A 21,938-nucleotide genomic window follows, 5' to 3' on the forward strand; every position below is an offset into this window, starting at 1 on the left:
CGCATTGGCCACTGTGAAGCGTTGGAGCAAACGGTTCAGAGAAGGACGTGTAAGTTGCAAAGACGATCCAAGACCGGGCCAAAGCCACCTTGCAATCACCCCCGACACAATTGCACAGGTTGATGAGCTGATTAGACAAGAACGGAGGATAAGCATCGATGAACTGGCAGAGCGTGTGAACATCAGTCACGGTTCGGTTCACACCATAATTCATGATCATCTCGGTTATCGGCTTTTATGTGCTCAATGGATGCCCAAGATTTTGAACGACCGCCAGAAGACGGAGAGGTTCGGCGCTGCTTTGACTCATCTTATTCGGTATCACAATGAGGGTGACGACTTCTTGTCTGCAATTGTGACCGGAGACGAATCATGGTGCCACCACTACGAACCTGAAACACGCCGGCAAAGCTTACAGTGGAAACATTTGAATTCACCACCCCCGAAGAAAGCAAAGGCTGTCATTTCCTCGGGAAAGGTGCTATTGACTTTTTTTTTCGATCGTCAGGGGCCATTACTGATTGAAGTTGCTAAACGTGGAGAGACTATCAATAGTTCGCGATATTGTGCAACGCTGGATCGGCTGCGTGTCGCAATCAAGAACAAACAACCTGGAAGATTGACGAATGGTGTGATCTTGCTACACGACAATGCTCGTCCCCACGTAGCTGATGTGGTTAAGACACAACTGGCAAAGTTCAAGTGGGACACGCTGCAACATCCTCCATACAGCCTAGATTTGTCGCCATGCGACTTTCACATTTTCGGGAAACTGAAAAGACATCTCAAGAGTACCAGATTCGTGTCGGACGACGCCGTGAAGGAGTCGGTTACAGACTTTTTGAATCGACAGCCCAAGGAGTTTTATGAGACGGGTATCACGCGGCTCATTTGTCAATGGTATAAATGTCTCAATATTCATGGAGACTACCTTTAAATAAAGTACTCTGTTTGTCATATATTCGCATTGGCTCACTTTCATTTGACTCGCCATCTTATAGTAATTCATGGAGACTACCTTTAAATAAAGTACTCTGTTTGTCATATATTCGCATTGGCTCACTTTCATTTGACTCGCCATCTTATAGTAATTCATGTTAAAATTTTGTCAGTTATGTTTTATACTCTTTAAATGAATTTAAATTTATAGCATTATATATATGTTTTTTTTTTTCTTATGTAATATTTGCTTCAGTATACAATATAACCAAAGTAATTCTACTTTTGTTACACAAACTTTGTTCTGAGAACATCTGATTCCTAGAAGAGAAGAAAACTGATTTAATATACAAATTATAAATTGAATATAAATATAAATGAAATACAGACTTGGTCTATATCTCGTTACTTGTTCTGTATTTAAATTAATCGTAAAGCGTTTTTTTTTTTTTATAAAAGCAACGAACATTTTTTGAAAGATAAAATACCTTGGTAACTTATTAGGCATGCACATGCACATAACTTATTTTTAAACCTACATATCACAACAGACGTTCTTACTGCATTGTACATGTTTATGTCTTTTTTGAACGTTCATATATTCAGTCTAATAACAATAAATAATTTACAATAATGCTTAACATTTTATCCAAAAGTCTATATTTTAAAATAATGACTATTTTTTATTATTTAGAGCTTTTATAAATTTTCTATTATTTACAGCTTAAGAAATTTAACTGCAATTAAATTTCTCAAGCTGTAAATAATAGAAAATGTGCTACCAATATTTACGGCGTTCATACGAGTAAAATTTCTTAGGCAGCCTGGCCGTGCATTAGTTAGAGAATTGATCCTTAAAGCTTACTTATTATTTAAAAAAAAAAAAAAAAAAAAAAAAAAAAAAAATGAGATCAAAAGAATTTTCTGCTGAAATTGTGGTTTAGTTACATAAAATGTTCCAGGAGCTTTCTTGCTTATGGCTCCGGTGTGCGCCAGGTAAAATTTTGCTTTATCTCAAAAACTGAATAATACAGGAGCAGGGCTTCGCTAGGCTTCGGCGCAATTTAAGCCATGGTTCCATGGTTATGCATTGCTTACTTTCATTCGACCAAGAAATTGTAGGGAAAACCAGCATTAAGTAACGGCTGAGGTGCGTAATTTCGAATGGATAGTATTGCAGGATGTTCTGTAAAATTTTATAAACCGCGCTGATATGTCTAAATATCAGGCAATTCCCCTTGCATTGCACATTTCCAAACCACTTCTTGCAAACTATACCGCTTCTTGCAATGCTATAGCCACATCTCTACTAACGTCGGAGCAATTACTTCCATCCCTCTGCCAGCACTCATGTCAAATGAAGGGTCTCATAGAATTTAAAAATCATCTCCCACTGAACATTGACACACATTCGGACCAGATCCGGTATTACCTATTATTGTCCCAAATTTCTTCAGGATAATAGGAGCACAGTCACGGTACTTGGAAAAAGCTTCACAGAGCTGGGTCCTTCACTGTACAGTCATGACGAGCTTCTCAAACGCAGAATAACGAGACCTCTCCAACTCCAACTTCCTCTATATGCCATGATTATGATGCGAATTCCTCGATGTTTTCTGGCTCTTGCAGGTAATTGCCGCAGAAAGCGCATAATAATAGATTTTTAGATGACACGAAGTTTATCCTAAGCAATTTGCAAGGTTATAAGGGGAAATCTTAGACATCATAGGGCACTGACAAAAGTTGAAATCTTAGAATTGCAATTCGTATGCGAGATGACGTGATGTAGTCCGAAACAGTCCAAGTCAATGCTGAAGTAGTTGCGCTGCAATTGTTGCTGACGATCCTCAGCCTAATGATTGGTGAGGGAAAGTTGTCTTCCATTCTGGTGTGAGTGTCAAGCAGAGAATTTGCTAAACACTTCTGCTGGGAGATAGGCAAAATCCAAAATACAAATTTCAAATTGCGTTTTTCATGTCTCGAAAGGGCGATTTAAGACATATATTAGATTTAAATATAGCGTTGTTCTGACACAAAATCGGACTTTTTCTGAAATGACATGCCAATTTTTTTTTCAATATTATTTCGATTCTACAACTCAAATTATGCCTAAATATTAAATTTTGTAAAATTTGGTGCGAAATTTACTGAGAAATTCAAAAATTTATCTTGGTGCATTTTTTCAAGTTTTCGGCAAGAATAATTCTCTTGGCGAACTTCTAAATATATATAGTGTGGCGACTTGCCTACTACAACTCAACGCTGCCAGTCTGGTAACCCATAGCAACAAAAGACAAAAATATATTTATTTTATTCTTTTATTATGATTATTAACGATCTGTCTCAATTATTGTACTACCATAATAAAAATTGTATTACCATATATAGCAACCTATTTTCCTTCCCCTTTTCACATTGCGCATGAGCGGAAAAAAAAGTTACTTCGTTTCTACTTTCAAATAATTTTAAGTGCCTAAACCACATTATCGCTTTCAACAAATTTACCAAATTTCAAAACGCAGCAACATATGTATAAATTCACGTATATCTTCTGAAATTTTGAATAAAAAAACTAATTTTTTGCAGGTATGCTTAGAAATACATCTACTTTAAGATGATGGTAAACTTTTTATAGATTATAATTCAAAATTATTTACGAAAAATTTATAAAAATTGTCTAAAAGTACAAATTTTAAAAATAAACCATAAAAAATGGGCTAATTGTATTTATAATGAATCTAAATTTCGAAATGTGAAAGGAAGAAACAAATAAGTTTAATAAAAAAAAAGAGATTAATAAATATATACCAAATTCAATTAACATTGAAGAGCTGAGATTTTGAGAGCTAATTTTTTAAAAACTACTTGTGTGATTTTTACAAAATTTGGCAGTTTAGCATAATTTGAGTCGTAGAATCGAAATACGGGAAAAAAAAAAAAAAAAAAAAAAAAAAATTGGCATGTCATTTCAGAAAAAGTTTGATTAGTGTCAAAATACCTATATTAGAACATTGGTATAAAAAATGAATCTAATACATATCCTAAGTAATGCTTTCGAGACATGAAAAAGAACGAGAGATATAGAACTGTGCCCCCCCCTTTTTTTTTTTTTTTTTTTTTTGCACAGTGGGCATGGTATATCAGATGAGCATATACATAGTTGCAAAAGCATATTCATTGCTCAGGTACAGCAACACAACATAGGAAAGCTTTGATTAATCATATGTGCTGCAAAAAGGGTGCATATTTTAAGTGTAGCATACTGCACGTAGTGGGTCCAGATTAGTCATATGTTCAGAATTACTCCTAAATACTTCGTTTGCTTTACAATTGGAATGGTTTCATTGAAAAGCAGTAAGTTTTTATTGATATAACTGTAGCTCTTTTCCGGCTTTTAATAATCAGAAATTGAGCCTTTTGGGCATTTTCATAGATTTTCCATTTCTGCACCAATCTTCAATAGGAGGGATATACTCTTCGAGTTTGTGAATCTCTTGATTGATGTTAGCAGACTTCACTGCTAGTGCATTGTCATCTGCATAACACGGCAGCATGGACCTGTGATATCAGGTAGTCTTCGGAAAGTCAGCCACGTAGAAGAGATCCAATAACACTGCCCTGGGGCACTCCCGCTTGAATAATGCTTCCAGGGAAAGGACATTTCCTATTGAAACCTTGAACTTTTTGTTTGTAATAAATGTATATGTTCGATAATTTTTTTTTTTTTTTTTTTTTTTGTGTAGATTTAAGTCCAGGTATGCTCGTGTCAGACGCAATCGAAGGCTTTAATGGAAACTCCATGTAGTCCGTATTTTTATTGAGACTAATAAGTGGTGTGCATGTAACATCTTACTAAGCATATCAAGATACATACAGTACCATCTATTGATAAAATTTTGAATTATTATTTTTCTTTGGCCATACAAATTCCCATTTTTTTAGTATATTTACTCAAATCAAATTTCAGGACAGAGGTTCTTTTTTTTTTAGTCTTTTAAATGTGGACCTTTAATTATAATCACTATGTATATATAAACTGAATAATGGTAAGGATCAGGATAGGTGATACTTCAAAACATGTTTGCCTCCACAATCTTTTCTTTTTCCAGTATCATCGTAGGCAGCGGCATTATTTTGATGTTGAGTCAAAACTTAATTTAAATCTTGTGACTATTCGAACAAAGTCTTACTTTGTTAATAATTTTTCTATCTTGAAACAGTTGGATGGCAGCTTGTTCATCATTTGGTAATTGCCAAACAATACAATCCATCTCAGTTTTTAAATGAAAAATTCGGCTATAATTAATAACAATAAAAATCAAGAAATAGTAAATCACAATGCTTTGCGATGTAACGTTTACATACTTCATGTATTGTGATATGAAAAATAATAGCGCAATTTGCATACAGTTGGCTTGGTGCCCCTCTAAAGTGCCCATTTTTCAGTAATATTATTATTTTTTTTATTATGTTTAAGACTGAAATTGATACTAGCTACTGAAAATTCATCAGTGTTTCATAAAAACACGAACAGAGAGCTTCTGTCTGAAGAAAAATATGATTTGAGTATCTTAGGCGAAAGGAATCTTAGGAGAAAAGAATTAATACGTAGTTATTCTATAGCATCTTTTTATCTTTGCTTTTACAATGCGAGAGCTATCCACCGAGTTAAGTTAGTATCTAGGCCTCATTATTGTTGCGTCTAGGGTTGCTTTTTTACATGTGTGTGACGCTCCAACCGATAATTTTCTTTTCTATGTAAACTTTTTTCATTGTCATTAGAGAAAAACAAAAGTAAGTTATGAGAGAGTTGATGTCCTACATGTTTAAATAAGTTTATTTGATTAGAATTTCATTAGCTACAAATTTACATGCAACACAGCGATCAGAACTATTTATGAACCCCATTATCAGAACTATTCATGAACTTGAGTTGCATGGCTTGCTCCCTGGGTTTCTCCTTTAACCACAAAACAATAATAACAAACCTACTGAATACCAAAACATCTGGCAAAAATGTACACAGGATTGAAATTAGCAGATCTTGGAATGAAATGCATTCACAGAAATGACTTTTTGAGGTGATACAGGACACTATTGAGATTGTAGGTGAAAGTGTCGGATGCATAAATCATTGTTACCCCCAATGCTTTCGAATAGTCCTCATTGCTAAGTGAATGTAAATCTTGAAAGTGTGCATTTTATCTGTGGGACTGCGAATGGAACCACAGCAGCTGCTAATAGGAAATAAAAAAAGATTCCTGAATAGACAGCTGCCGAATCGCTAAATGTTCGAACATATTAAGTTGGCTATGATTATTCTTAGCCAATGGCAAATACATAAGTAGTGCCCACAAGGCTTACTGGAGGACCAGTAGAGTAAATTCTAATAAATAAAAATGAATAAGCTTCACGTTAGAACAGTAAACTCCCTTTAACAAGAACAAAATTTCAGTCCAGGCTTTCTCTGCTTGGGCTACATTCAGAAATGTTCTGTAATGCTTAAATGAAAACCTCATAACTCAGCATGAGTAACACTGCTTGACTATTGTTATCATCACATCAGCAATGAGGTCAAACAACAAATGCAATTCTGTATTCAGATGTGCTTTTTTATTCCTTAAAAGTCAGCTAGTACAACTAAGGTTAAATCTTTAATAATTCTTAATTAAAATATTGTGAATCCTGCTATTAGTTTTGAGGAGTTTGTTAATGCAGATGATGATCCTCAGTTAATATGAACTCTTGACTTTTCGGTCCCTTGGGTTTCGTGTTAATGAAGGCTTACTGTAATTAATAAAAAGTTCCAGTTTTATGAGAGTCCAGAGGTATGGTGCAGGAGAGTGTGTGCTCCAATGAAATCAGTTGTGTCTAAGGTGCAAGAAATGTCATCACAGGCGAAAGGAATACAATACCATTCTACCAACCCGCCAGGTAGTATTACATGCCTTGGATACTTTAGAACATTTTGCTCTAACATCCAAATTAACCACTACTTTTATGGAAACCATACGTACAGTTGCCAGCATTTTCATTCTCATCTGCAGCAGTAAGTATAATTTTTCAAGTTACAGTTCAGTAAATATTGTGTTTCAATGACAATACATAATACAGTCAAAAGTCTTTAATCCGGACTCGTCGGAAGTTCGGCGATTCCGAATTATCGATTTTTCCGGATTATAGATCATCAGTTTAAATCTGGTAAGATGGCATGCAGAAATTAAAAAATTAAAAATATGAAACCGTAATTTATAAAATAATGAGTAATTATGATCTAAAGGGTATCAAAATTAACAAAAAAAGAAGCTTAATATTTATTTGTTTACTTTATTAAACATTTCTTTCAACGCGCGCATGCGTAAAGCATACATTACGCATAGCCGAAATTAGAAAATTGCAACCAGAAAACTATTTGATTTGTATTCATGATATTTATAATGACGAGGAATTTGATTTAAATAATATCAAAGACGGAGTACATCGAGATAAAATACTACATTTAGTAAGGAATTATTAGCCGAATAAAATAAAAACATCTGCTCTGAAGATAACGATAGTGTTGACAGATCAACTTCCAGTTCATTGCGCGCCGCGACGTCCCCCCTCCACCGCGCAGAGCAGTGTGAAATTGATAAACAGATTTCGGAACGGTTAGATAAACAAAGTCTTTATCCATTTTTTGTAGCAATTCCACTTTTCGTTTGATGGACATCGAAACATACTTTCGTTTTGTAGATCCTTTGGGAGCTCCAGCATCGGAAATTCTATTTGACATAATAGAACGTTCAAGCTTACTGTTATAAAATTGCTCTTACAGTCTGCAAAAAATAATAAGCCGGATCCAATTCGAAGATTAAGGAACAACGCAATCATCAACATTAACTGAAATAGATAATTAGATAATTTTAGCTTATACCGTCCGTTATACATTAAACGCGCACGCGAAAACGTATTCTGCGCGTGCTTCAACGCGGCGCATGCGCAGAAAGATTTTAGCTTTGAGGTCCGGATTATAGATCATTCCGGATTATGGGTGTCCGAATTAACGACTTTTGACTGTATACTGTTGTTATATATGTACCTATATACTGTAAATGATTAACATTTATGAAAAAACTATTCCAAAAATAAAATTTGAGCCTCCATTTAGCACAAACTCTTGATTTTTTTGTCGTTTGAAATTCATGACAGCGAAGGTTTAACTGTATTAATTTCTAGCAGAAATACCTTTTGCATGAGGTGCAGAGATGCCATCTCCGCTAAGGAACCTTTCTTAATGCCTTTGATTGTCTTAAATGTACTATCAAGTAAGATATTCTATTTTTAACTAAATTAATATATATGTTATTTTTGCAGGCTCAACTTACCCACAACCTCAATTCAAACCTTATCTAGATATGATATTTTAAAGGCTAAAAGCTTACTTAATAGGAATTATATGCAAGCTAATATTTCTTGGAAAGATCAAGTAAATATATTAATTTATGATAACACTTGGAAATCTATATATTAGAACAATAAATTTGTCTAATCTGTTTATTATACATGTATAAATTTAAAATGTATAATCAAATCTATTTTCTTTCAACTTCTGTATAGATAGAAATTATGCTTCATTCACAACAAAAAGCAGAAATTGAAGGGCTGAGCAAAATAAATCCTCTCTTCCTGCCAAAAACCTATCTTCCAGGCAAGATAAAATGTGGAGGATGGATCTAAATGGAGAAAATTCAATGTGTTTATTTTTGCATTATTCAAATTTTCATTCAAAGATAAACTGCACTACAACATTAAATTTTGAATGCGGATATTAGAATAACAATTCTCACTTGGGCTACGTACTAAAAAAAAAATTATCAGCTTAGTGTTACCGAATTTTTATGAGCTCGATAATTCATACATTTCAGCATGTTTCATCAGTATCAAAAATCATTCTTCATAAACAAATTTATGATATCCTGCAGAGCATTTCTGTTTCAATACTAAAGCTTTTTACATGAACGTAAAGCTTACCTTGAAGCTAAAATTTAATGTTAATGTAAAGCTTCAATAATGTTAATGGTTCATGTAAGCCCTTTTTATGAGGAAAATAAAATTTTTACATAAATTTATTGTATTTCATTAAGTTACAGCTAATAAACATACAGAAATTTAATATTTCATACAGTGAACAGATGCATTGAGTCTATTTACTTATGAAAACTTAAAGAATAAACTACTCAAAGCAATGTATTTATGAAAATTTATATAGGTAATTTTAAAAATTACTTGCACGAATGTAGAGAACATAATTTGTATGCACACAAAATTATATTTTAAAAACAAACAACTTATAAATACTTTTACATGTATAGTAGTACATCAATGCACTTAAGAAAAACGCTTTTCCCAAAAGCAATACTTTATACAAGTTGACGTTGTGTAAATAGTTATAAGCCTAGCACATTTAGGATGTGTTGTAAGAGAAAACATCTACTGAATAACAAAAGAAACAATCTGAAACATGTTACACATAACTTTACAATTAAAATAGCCTTCACTTTCATGTAACAAGCAAGAAAGCCCATTTACAAAGAGCACCGTGTATTATATATTATTTAGGTATGTAATGATTCAATAAAATGAGTTTGGATGAAATTTCAGCCAATATAGTTCTGGCTCTCTAGTCTCTGTCAGATACTCTACAAAACCTTTTATTTAGATTAGAGCTAAAAGGAGAAGAATTTCCATATGTTAAGGTTAACTAAAGCCGATTTCTAAAGGCATCAATAATGAGTAAATATTTCTCCTTGAGTGCCAGATGATAGGTTTGAAATGTATTCTCTATATCATCTTTTAAGATCTCTATATCAGTAAGTATACAGTCAAAAGTCGTTAATTCGGACACCCATAATCCGGACCTCAAAGCTACAAACTTTCTGCGCATGCGTCAATGCGCGTAAGACCTTTACAGCTGCAAATACGCGTGTGCGCAAAATACGTTTACGAATGCGCGTTTAATGTATAACAGACAGTATAAGCTAAGCTAAAATTATCTAATTCAGTTAATGTTGCAGATTGCGTTGTTCCTTAATCTTCGAATTGGATTTGGGTTATTATTTTTGGCAGACTGTTAGAGCAATTTAATAAAAGTAAGCTTGAACTTTCGATTATGTCAAATAGAATTTCTGATATATATTTATTAATATGTAAAGGATCTACAAAGCGAAAGTATGTTTCGAAGTCCATTTAACAAAAAGTAGAATTGCTGCAAAAAAATGGATAAAGGCATATCCTTTGTTTATCTAAACTTTATCTTTAATGCCGCGGCGCCGCGCAATTAATTGGAAGTTGATCTGTCAGCACTATCCTTATCTTCAGAGCAGATGTTTTTATTTTATTTGGCTTATAATTCCTTACTAAATGTAGTATTTCATCTTGATGTACTCCGTCTTTGATATGATTTAAATCAAATTCCTCGTCATTATAATTCGCTTCCGATAGCGAAGAAAGTGGCAGAGGTTATTGAAAACGAAAAAATTTCGATTGACAAATTAGTCGGTATTCTCGACACAGCAATTATAGGACTTGAACAGCGGAACTTTGTAACTGAACAAGAAATTATGTCTGTTTATAGAATTAAAGAGAATGTATTATCACATAAAAAAAGAAGCAACTTAAACAACTTACATTGAAAGAAATGTTTAATAAAGTAAACAAATAAATATTAAGCTTTATTTTTTTGTAAATTTTGATACCCTTTATATCATAATTGTTCTTTATTTCATAAATTACAGTTTCATATTTTTAATTTTATAATTTCTGCATGCCATCTTACCAGATTTGAACTGATGATCTATAATCCGGAAAAGTCGATAATCCGGAATCGCCGAAGTCCCGATGAGTCCGGATTAACGACTTCTGACAGTATGCTATCTCTGCATATCATCTTTTAAGATTTTTATGTTTATGATGGAATGCTTCACATTATGTTCATAGGAAGTTTTCAGAAAAATTCATGACATGCTTTCTGATATTATCACACATTTTTAGACTTTGGATGGAAAGACAATTGTCATTATAGGCTGAAGAAGCAAACAATGTATTATAGTCATGCCAGTAATCATGAAGTTTGAGGGTCAACTTAAGAGATACAGTGTAATCTTTTTTGGTAGCTAGAAATAAGTGTTTTAAGATTGAAAAATCACTACAAGATGCATTATTTGTATTTAAAGCTGGTAGCATGTTAAAAATACCCAAGTAAAATAATTTCAGACTGAAAGAAATTAATACTTTGTTAAAGGATTATGATGTTCTTGATAAACACAGCCAAAGAGAAACTGCATTTAAACTAGTGATTTCCTAAACAACATTGTGCAGGTTATATAAATAAACAACCATAATTGATGGAAAACCAATAAAAAAATGCAAATGTCTCAAGGAAGAAAAGAAAATGATAGAAAATTCAGAGACGTTGAAACTACTCAACTAGAGTAGTTTTAAGGTATCGGACTAAAAAATGTCTCAATTTCTTTTGATCACAAAAGCTGTAGAATTCACTTAAATGTTAGAAAATGTTATGTTACCCCATAGATGGCTTGCAAGATGAATAGAGAAAAATAATGTTCACTAGAAACTAAATAGTGAGAAGTACAAAGCAGGTATAGCTGATAAATATTTAAAAGGTGTTTTACTTGAGATGCTAAATAAATACAAAGCACATAAAATAAAGACGAAACTGGTCTGTTCTACAAAGCATTAAAATAATATGCAGTAATGTTTAAAAATGAAACAGCAGCTAGTTTTAAGAAACAAGATACTGTATTACTAACATGCAATATGGATGCAACAATTAAGGAGACACCATTGGTTATTGAGAAAAGCACACAACATCATGTTTGAAATGAATCAAAAATTTACTTTCCATAGCTATGGAATTTACCACAATTTTATGATGATAAACAGCAATTTTTTAAGTGGGACAATGAACTAAAAAAGTAAAAAGTAGCCTTATTGTTGGATAATTGCACTATACATCCATCAGACCTTAGTCTGAAAAACATTAAATTAATATTTTGGTTAAAATTTACTCTACAGTACCCCTTGGTGAATTGTCTCTTTTTTGATTGCCAGGAAGGATCGGCACCAATTTCAAGATGGTACCGATCCTTCCGCCCGCTACACAAAACCAAAACAAGAAGTCAAACACTTACACAAACTAAGTGTCCATGTACATATCAACTTATTTTAAATAAATAATAATAAAAAAAAAAAATCACAGAATTGCACAAACTATGCATTGTGCACTGCCTTAACTTTGTCCATGTACAAATCAATCTATTTTCACTTGAACAAAATCAGTAAGCTAAAACAAAGTTAAAACTATCATGATAACCAGAAAAAAAAATTGCCGCTGTCTTAAAATATAGAGATGAACAGATAACCAAAAATACACAAACAGAGATTAATAAATAATGAAAAATACATATTTCCTAACATAAAAACAATAACCTACAAATCTTTTAATAAAAATTACACACAGAGACGAATAATGTCAATTTTTAACATAACTTTTTTTCACGTGCATAAGCTCCCGCTTCCCACCACTGTCTCCTCCGTTCTCCACATAAGCAATTCAATTAAAATTTTTAGTCATTTCAGCTCAACATTCAGCCTCTTCCCCCCCCTCCAACATACTCAAATGATGGTACACACAGCAAAATAATAGCAAGTTCAAAATCCAAGGTCCTACCACGCATGTGTAACCAAACACAGCAATTGAAAAGAATAGTAAGACCAAAAACCCATATCCATACAAAAGGGTTACTGTTACAAAAAATAGCCAAAATCTAAACTTATCACAACACTTTTGGTAATATTCACAGAAAGATCAACCAATATTTCTTCATGCAAATATCATCATTCAGCCTATTGATCATATTATGAAAGCTATGCTGTTTAAAAATAATAAACAAAACTGAATCTTGCAGGAGATAATGAAGTAGATTTCTATGCATGTTACAGCCAATGTTTGGAGGAACTCAGCCTCTTAAAGCATAGTTAAAAATGATTTCAAAAACATGGTTTGTATTTATAAGTCTCAAAGGCAAGTTAATAACCAATGTTTACAATTTCAATGAAAGAAGTTATGATGTTTATAAGTTTACTTTTCAAAAATGTTGCAGTTGACAGTAATATTGACATAGTATAAGGTATGGCAAGGAATAATGGATTGAATGCTTAAATGTGAAATCACTTAATCTAATGCTTGTTTCAGCATAAGCATAATGGCTAAGATATTTTCATGGAAATTTTAAATTACAATTAAGGAATTCTGGACATATTCCCTAGAAAGTAATACTATATCTCCTGCAATTTTCTTAATGATACAGTTTTGGGGACTAATAGTAGGGCAAGGGGCTTTTTTAAGGTAACACAAATCTAATAAAAAGGAATTTAAATATTTTGATATATAAATATACAACTATTTTAAACTCTTGGGCCCATTTCACACGGCGTTTGTTTCACACAAACAACTGTTTCGGACAATTTTTTGGCCTGGTTTACTATTGAAAGAAAGATGTGCGATTTTTTCCTTCCTTTCCAAAAACATTGCAAGTTCTTCATTTTCAACCAATCAGCCTAGCAGCTTCGAACGCTATCAGCTTGTTTGTAATGGGGAACCAGTTTCCCCTGTTTTAGCCCCAAAGTGATCTATGGTGACTGGCTGTTGTGACAAAGCAAAAAAACTGTTCCAAACAGTTGTTCTTCCGAAACAAACAGATGTGTGATAGCAGCCTTATAATAGCATAATTAAGCAGAAAATGATTTCAATAACTAACATTAACCTTATTCTTATGCTAATTTTTACTTTGTTGATTCTTTAGGCTTACTCAAGCAGGAGATGTGGAAAATGTGTAATGCACTAGTCCAGATTCAAACACCAGACGTGCTATCCAGTTACACCACGAAGGCATATGGAAAGGAGAGAGAAAATATAACTTACATGCGCTTAATACTATGCTTTTTACCATAGTTAGTTTTGGAACTACTCTGATATCCGCCGTCAAGTCGCCAAACATTTTTGGCGAGAAATTCCACGCTGCCATATTACTATCTAAATTTTTTGTTTACATTTCGAACTTTAAGCCTAAAATGTCTCCCAAAAACGCGGTTTTCGCCCATGCATGTGTTCAAAACGCAGTTTTTGCATGGGCGAAAACCGCGTTTTGAACACACAATTTAAGCTAAAAATCCAAAACAAAAACAAAAACTTTAGATAGCAAAAACGTAAAGTTTTTAACCAAAAATATTTGACAAGAATCCATGTACACAGCGATATGTTTTAACTTAAAAAAAAAAAAAAAAATCTACGAATGGCACAATCTAGGCAACGAACGAATCTACGAACTACACACATCTGCTTTAATAAATTAACATAACAACAATAAATTTCAAAGAATACCATGTACACAGCATCCTGTTTAAACTTTAAAAAAATCTACGAATTGCACAATTTAGGCAATGAACGAATCTATGAACTACGCACACCTCGCTTTAATAAATTTCAAAGAATACCATGTACACAGCGTTCTGTTTCAACTTAAAAAAATATCTACGAATTGCACAATCAACAAAATAAACTAAAATAAATTTCAAACAATTAAAAAAACAACATTAATGACAGAAATTCATACTAAAAAAACAATGAACATAACATTCTACATAATAAGAACAAGAATAAAATAAAATGCACTTACCATGAATTAATGCTTTTTCGAACAGCAGAAATACTAATTTCATACCACCTTCAACATGCCGCCACGTAATCACTATTGTATTTATATAACAGGCAGACACACTATCCAGAAAATTGATACTATGGTTCACAAATAAATAAAATCACAAATCCCTATTTCTATCATGCACAGCCACTAAAAATAATCTCCCAGACCCTCTTTCCACACCTCCAAATACCCACTGCCCCTCAACAGGATGGCCACAATGATATTTCCTTTTGTCGAACTTCAATTCAACAACTTGCACCATTTTACCTTCTGAGACACAGACGCGAACCAACGAGCATGACAAAAACCAACGAGCTCCAGCAAAAGATTTTTCAACGTCAACAGGGTTGCCGTACAACAGGCAATCGCGCCAAAAACCAGTGCAGAACACATATCGCCACATTTGGTGAAATTAGGGCGTATATCAGAGTTGTACCTTAATTTTAATTTTTATGCATTAAATATCACATTTAACAAGCTGATTTTTATTTACAGATACTTAATATCATGCTTTTTCCTCCAACTTCTAATTCACACACTCTAAATATGCTTTTTCACCTAACATTAATCTATATACATTAAATATTATACCTTTTCACCTAACATTAAATGACACTTTTTCACATTACTTTAACTCAGATACACTAAATATTTGCTTTGCCTTCTAATTACACACTTTTCCAGCTTAACAATAACTTTCGTTTGATTATACATATAATTTTAAAATGCTTAATATCATATAAATAGCATTATCTAATAAGCTTAATTTGACTCTTCATAATAGTATTATGTATTTTCTGCTTTAAATTAACTTTGACTTAAATATTATTACTAAAAGCATTCTCAATTAGCTGTTGGTGAATTTGGTGAGTAAGAAATGCTTTGCTGCCAGAGCGTTATTTATGGTGGCGAGTCCACATTTTTCAAAAATCTGTAGAGATGTACTTTTGTGTACCACACATATTTTATATTAGAATATTTCAAGAATTCTTCTTTGGTTTTACTGCTGTATCAACTTTGGAAAAACTACGTTATATCTGTTTCAGTGTACACAAAATTGCGATATCCATTAGCTGAATCACTCAACTCTAGTTTTGGAGAACGATTAAAACAGGGATGTTATTGGTCTCTTAAACTTAATTCTGATAGATTAATAACAATAGACAGTACAAAATAATAAGGCACATCAAATCAGAAGTCAAGAAATTATGTAATTCAATAGAATCTAATTCCTTTCTCTTCCTTCACTGCTACATAAATAAAAGAAATTATGGCCATTACTACTTGTAACACTCCATTCCAAACATGGATCTTCAGCCTTTATGTATTGTCTACAAAACTGAATAGATAAGAAAGAAAAAAGTACCTAATCCTACAGCAACTTAAGGGCACAAAATGAAAATGTAGTTTGCAAGGGAACAAATATTTAAAGGTAAAATAAATATACAGGATGATTTAAAGGTTAATCTTTGGATTATGGTAACTTAGCGATTTTTTGGTGACCAACCCTGCTACAACAACCTGCTAGTTTTTTTTTTAACACCATTTTGTTTTTACGAAGTAAAGGCACTTTTTTTTTTTTTTTTTACTCAACATTTTTTCCAACAATCTGCTAGCCAAATTACGCTTATGCTAGAACTTTTATGGAACGAAAGTGCTTAATCATGACAAAGATTAGGTGTGAAATTGGGAGAAAGTGCAGAATCGCCCACTGCTTGCGCGTTTTTAAAAATTGCACATACACAGTATCCATGTACACGTCGACCTATTTTCACTTAAAAAACATCCCAGAATTTCACAAAAATGGCATTGCGTAAAATGCTTTTTGGCAAAAGAAATCGTACCTAACTTGGAAAAAAAAATCAATTTACGGCACTCTTGCTTTTTTCTTTTCTAAGTACAATACTCTCCATTTCTACAATTTAGGCAGATAGCCCTAGTGCAATTTAGGCAGATAGCGCATGCCATAATTAAATACAGACAGACAGACAGACTTACCATTTCTACAATGAAAAACAATTCTCAAAAAAGAAAAAAATGTTTGGGAGATCTATTCACTCTGGTTTCAGATATCCTGATTCTGGACTTTTTACTGTAAAAATAAAATAATAATAATAATAATAATAAAGCTTTTCTTAGATGAGAAAGAGGAATCAATTTTGCTGGGTAAACCAATAGTATAAATTATTTCCTGGCTTTGTAGAAACAAAGATTTACTCTCCTAGTTATTATAAATGTTGGTACTTATAATTATACCACTGAACTACAAAAGTTGGTAGAGATCCTGCCAGTCATTACTGCAGAATTCTAAGTTATACTTCTGCAACTTATACTACAATAAAATATTCATCAGTCTCTCTTGATAAACCCTTCCTTTCAAAATATCCTGTTTTATTTTGCACTTTGAAAAAAACAAAACTCGCCAATTTCTACTATTTTGTTATGTTTTCCAATTTAATGGAAGCTCTGTTTAGAATGCAATGATTTCAAACTTCCCACAGGTAATTGCTCCAATCTATTACTGTTTATCGATCTTATTTAGCTAGTTTTCCATCGCTCAGCAGAAGTTACTTCTCTCGACTAGCTGTAAATGAACCAGAGTGCTGTCAAAACGTGATTCTATATGGTTTATAGAGAATCAGTTGGGGTCCACGAAAGCACATATATTATGAAGTCACATTTATGCCTAACTGTTGCTAAATCACACAGCTTTATGACAGTTTCACTACCTATGGAAGAATATGTATGTTTAACTCTTCCATTGTTATTTTAATTTGCATAGATTTAATTTTTTTTTCTTCTACTTTATTATCATTTCCTGTACATCAAGCTTAGCTGATTTTAACAATATTTATGTACCTGAATGTCAAAATGCTCAAAATTGTTACAATAATAGACCATTTAATTGGCAACTAATTTGAAATTTGTATAAACAGAAAATAAAACACAGAAGCTAATTACAGAAAATTTAAAATACTACTGAAAGCAGTTTTCTATTATATCATTTTAACTCTGGTAATTTCTAACATATAATATTTTTAGGTTCTTAAACGGCTTGTCTCAAGAATCAAACCAGATGCAAAAAGGAAATCATGCAGAGCTTTTTTCTGTATCCCAAAACATCGTGAACAAGGTTATGGCTATTTTTAAATTAGAATAAAATTTAAAGATACTCTCTGACTATCCACATTTCCAGTTTCAATACAATTGCCACACTTTTAAATATACATGTGTACCATCCATGTTCAAGTATGCACGGACTCAATTTATATTTAATGATCAGTGTTTTTTAATTTACTACCTATAAAAATGTAAGTATTAGCCATACAGTTTTTTCTCATAAAGTTGCTCCTTTTTGCAACTATTTATGTATAGAAAAGTACCTATGAGCTGTAACGATAGCCAAACAAGGATTTTACACAGATGGTAATGCAATGATTTTTTGTTAAAGATGCAGATAATCAGAAAGTACCCATTTAAAATTATACTGCCTGTTTTAATACCTTTTATCTTAACCTGCTTAATAAATTGGACTAAATTCTCAAATATGTAACAAACATTTGTATAATGTTAAGAAAATACCAAAACTCTTGAATATGATGAAAACAGCCTTATTAAATTTTTTAATAATGTCTTTGAACTTTTAAGATTTATTCCATAACAGCATTCTTTTTCTGCTAAATATCCTTACAAGTTTTTTTTTTTTTTTTTTCTTTTCTTTTGGTGTGTGTGGCAGTAAAGCTGAATTCTTATTTACACACAGATTTTATACCTTCTATAACTACCAGATTACAGAAGCTACATCCTTATAATTCAGATAAATAGCAAAATTCTCCATAAAAGTGAAGAACTTTGCATAATGTTAAAAACTTTTCATTAGTATGATTATTAGATAATTACTGAAAGCTACTTAGCAGAATACTTATCGAAAAGGGGGGGGGAAGAAAACAAAAAAGGGAGGGGGAATACCCCACTGAAAGGCAAAAGAATTGCTTAAATTGAAAATAAGAGTAATAGCATATTTTGAAACAACAAAATTTTATCACAATCCATACAACAAGCTCATTTTCAGTTTTTGTTCCCAAATTCAAATTGGACCACTTTCAATTTAGATACTTTTTTTTCAACTTACCTTGATATTTAAAATACAAATCATTTTAGAGTGGAACAAATGTCTTCACTCTTCAAATGCTTTTTCGGTAATAAATTCAATCTGAAAATTTTAAGAAACATATTTATTACAGTAAAAAACTTTGAATGCATACACAGATTTTACGACAGAATTCAAGACATTTTAGACAGACAATCATTCACAGCAAAGCTGAAATTGTTATAGCTTTCATACGATTTTTACAATCATCATATAGTTCCTTATATTCTGGATGTTCTTTAATTAATACCATCAAACAACTCCTCTTAACTCCCATAGCAAGACCTAAATCGTCTCTCGACGGCGTATAAACGTAAGGAATATTCTTTTCTTCACATACTGCTGGCATATGGCACATAACTTCGATTGGAGTTACATCACCGGCAAAAACGGCTAGTCCCGTTTCTCCTTTGCGGATACATGATTGTACTTCTTTTAAACCATGACGCAAATATGTTTTCTGCTCTGATGCTTTTTTAATCAATTTATAAAGTTTCTTAGCTAACTTCTTAGAAGCCATTGGAGATGCGATAACACTTACATGATTTAACTGGTCTTCGTATGATAATCGAGGTGTTTCTTCTGCAGTAGATGTTTCCATGCTTTCTTCAACGTCATTTTCAACAGAAGACTTTTTTGATTTTCCCATGATTAAAAGGTAATGATATCACTTAAATGTGTTAGTAATATAAATAACAAATTCACAGCAAAAATAACAAACACGTGCTGCGGAATTTTCAAAACAAAATTGTCAGTCACAAATACAGTTAAATAAAATCACAATTATCTTCCTAAATTTTTAAAAGCCTTTAATCACTCTTATTTTTTTAAATTTATTAATAAGCATATTATAATAAACATATTAATACTCCTGTATTCTTAAGAGTTTTTTTCAGATTATTTTAATGTTTAAAAGAGATCATTTGTAAAACTAAAGTCCATTGTTTTTTTTCTGACGAACATGGCAAAAAGAAGTAAAACAACGACGCGACTGTTTACTTTTCTGAACTGTGTGTCGTATTTTCTCTTTAAAACATGGCTCTTAATGATGTTTCTGCCGGTGATATTTTGGAATTGAATTCTGATAGAACATCTAATCCACTGTCAAGAAAATTAAATAAACTTTTAGAAGCACGTCTAGACACTGACAAAGTAAAAATTACCGTATTTGTTTTAAATTTTTATAAAATGTATCAATTCTATGAACATTGATTTGTTGCAGTGATGTTAAAATTTATATGCCAATATTTTGTATCTTTTTGTAATTACCGTACCATATTAACTTTCCGTTTTCGGTAAATGTAACTTCTAGCAATTTGAATTAACTATCATAAATGCATTGTTTTTTTCATTTATGTATTTTCATTCATGTATATTCATAATTTTCTATATGATAATAATGTATGGAGATCACTGTATCTTAAAATGTGAATTAATTTTATGATAATTTACTTAAGAAGTTAATCTTAACTCTACTCTATTACTTTTATTTTTAAGGAAACTTTAGATGCCCTCAAAGATTTATCTACATTTTTCACCGAAAATAGTATTCAGAATAGAAGAAATTTGCGTAGTGAAATTGAGAAACGCAGCTTGAAAGTCAATGAAGAATTCTTAGATTCATTTCGTGAGCTGAAAGAGGTCATAATTTCATAAACCATTTTTTTTGTTCTCCCTATAATTTCATAAAATTTACTAATTAATTGCTTGCAGTGTTATAAAATTTATAAATCTTGATAGGGACTGGATAGCCTGTATGAAGATGTTTCTGCTATGAATGACTGTTGTAATGATATGATGAACAGGCTGAAAGTGAGTAAAGTTTTTAAAATTTTTGTTTTATTTAATGCTAATGTCATGTATACTTTTTCTGTTAAAAGGATTTATTAAGTTAGGTAATTTGAATTTTGGGGAATTTCTAGAGTTGTATCTGCTCCTTGAATTATTTTGAGCCAGTGTTTCTCTACATAAATCAGGAACACGATTCTTTAGTTTCTTAGTCTTTTCTTTGGAGGTATGTGAATTCCTGAATTATTAGATTTAAGTGATCTATTAGTCACTAATAACTGATGGCAGCCTTTATCTCCAGTGGAGCCCACAAGCGGCCAAGTGGTAAAGTCACTGAACTCTGGTAGTACCATGGAGGTAGGAAGTAAGAAGGAGTCGCCCTAAACAAGTTTCTCCGTACCCTGGTCTGAAGCACTGGCGATCCCTACGTGGTGACCAAAACATTGGGTCATTTACCATTGAGTTCTATGGGATTTGACGCGTTCGGGTGTAAATATTTTGTAATTACGTCGCAAATATACATATAAATGTATATATTTTCTTTTTCTACAACACTTCAGAGTCCTAAGTATGTGAAAATATATTTTTAAACAACATTTCATTCTGAATGGAATTAAATGCTATACTTTTCACAGGACAGTTTTCTCAGAATGGTTTAATTTGAATGAAATATTTTCACAAGTTTTCGCTAATTACATTAGAAAAAAAAATTAAGGTAATTCGATTTTATTCGGTTAAGGTACAAAAATTAAGATCAAAGTTTATTGTATTATTAATATTAAAATTATGCATTATTTCTTTTCTATTTATAGAGCTTCTTCCTAAAATACTTTCTTAAATATAACATGATTTTTTGGCTTCTGAGGCATCTTTTAAATCGAAAAATGTAAGTCAATTTATAATTAATGCTCTATTCGGTTCATTTTAAATTAGAGAATTATTAGGAATTAGCGAAATACTTTAAATAAGTATTTCGCTAATTCCTAATAATTAAATAGGTATTAAATAGTATTTGACTTTCTCTGAACATTTCTGAAATGGAATAAAATAATTTTTTTTTTTTTTTTTTTTTTTTTTTTATGTATTATTTAAAACTTGTAACTGAGTTATTAAAAATGTAAAGGGAATAATTCTTTTAATTATACTTATCAGATTTTTTTTTTTACCCTTCATTTCAACAATACATATTCCAAAACTCTTTATTACATTCTTAAGTGCGCATCTCATAGCATTTGCTTTACAATACCTTTTAACAGATTGCTTTCCAATACGTACAATTCTTGCTTAAATAGTTT

At 31.9% G+C, this 21,938-nt stretch overlaps 3 protein-coding genes across 4 annotated transcripts in view; 2 read left to right on the plus strand and 1 right to left on the minus strand.

Moving 5' to 3' along the window:
- mei-W68 (meiotic W68) overlaps positions 1-9,034 on the plus strand; it is a 28,414-nt gene extending 19,380 nt beyond the window's left edge. For both annotated transcript variants that reach the window (XM_035364197.2, XM_035364198.2), the window contains 2 exons: positions 8,296-8,407; positions 8,539-9,034. In XM_035364197.2, coding sequence (XP_035220088.1) covers positions 8,296-8,407; positions 8,539-8,658 — 232 coding nt within the window. In that variant the 3' untranslated portion in view covers positions 8,659-9,034. The remainder of the gene's footprint in view (positions 1-8,295; positions 8,408-8,538) is intronic.
- Positions 9,035-18,925: 9,891 nt separating this feature from the next.
- Positions 18,926-19,609, minus strand: NHP2 (NHP2 ribonucleoprotein). The gene has a single exon (XM_035357401.2). The coding sequence runs from the start codon at positions 19,502-19,504 to the stop codon at positions 19,016-19,018; it is 489 nt and encodes a 162-aa protein (XP_035213292.1). The 5' UTR covers positions 19,505-19,609; the 3' UTR covers positions 18,926-19,015.
- A 241-nt stretch (positions 19,610-19,850) lies between these two features.
- Positions 19,851-21,938, plus strand: part of Cog6 (conserved oligomeric Golgi complex subunit 6) — a 48,673-nt gene continuing 46,585 nt past the window's right edge. The window contains exons 1-3 of the mRNA XM_035357404.2: positions 19,851-20,007; positions 20,353-20,496; positions 20,596-20,667. Of these exons, the coding sequence (XP_035213295.1) occupies positions 19,891-20,007; positions 20,353-20,496; positions 20,596-20,667 (333 nt within the window). The 5' untranslated portion in view covers positions 19,851-19,890. The remainder of the gene's footprint in view (positions 20,008-20,352; positions 20,497-20,595; positions 20,668-21,938) is intronic.

The sequence above is a fragment of the Stegodyphus dumicola genome, chromosome 4, assembly GCF_044657685.1.
Source record: "Stegodyphus dumicola isolate Sdum_Otavi_A_Nest chromosome 4, ASM4465768v1".
In the NCBI taxonomy this organism is placed as follows: Eukaryota; Metazoa; Arthropoda; class Arachnida; order Araneae; family Eresidae; genus Stegodyphus; species Stegodyphus dumicola.

Bases quoted from the DNA above. Each gene is read 5' to 3' on its own strand.
- NHP2 (XM_035357401.2), bottom strand. From the start codon at position 19,504: ATGGGAAAATCAAAAAAGTCTTCTGTTGAAAATGACGTTGAAGAAAGC.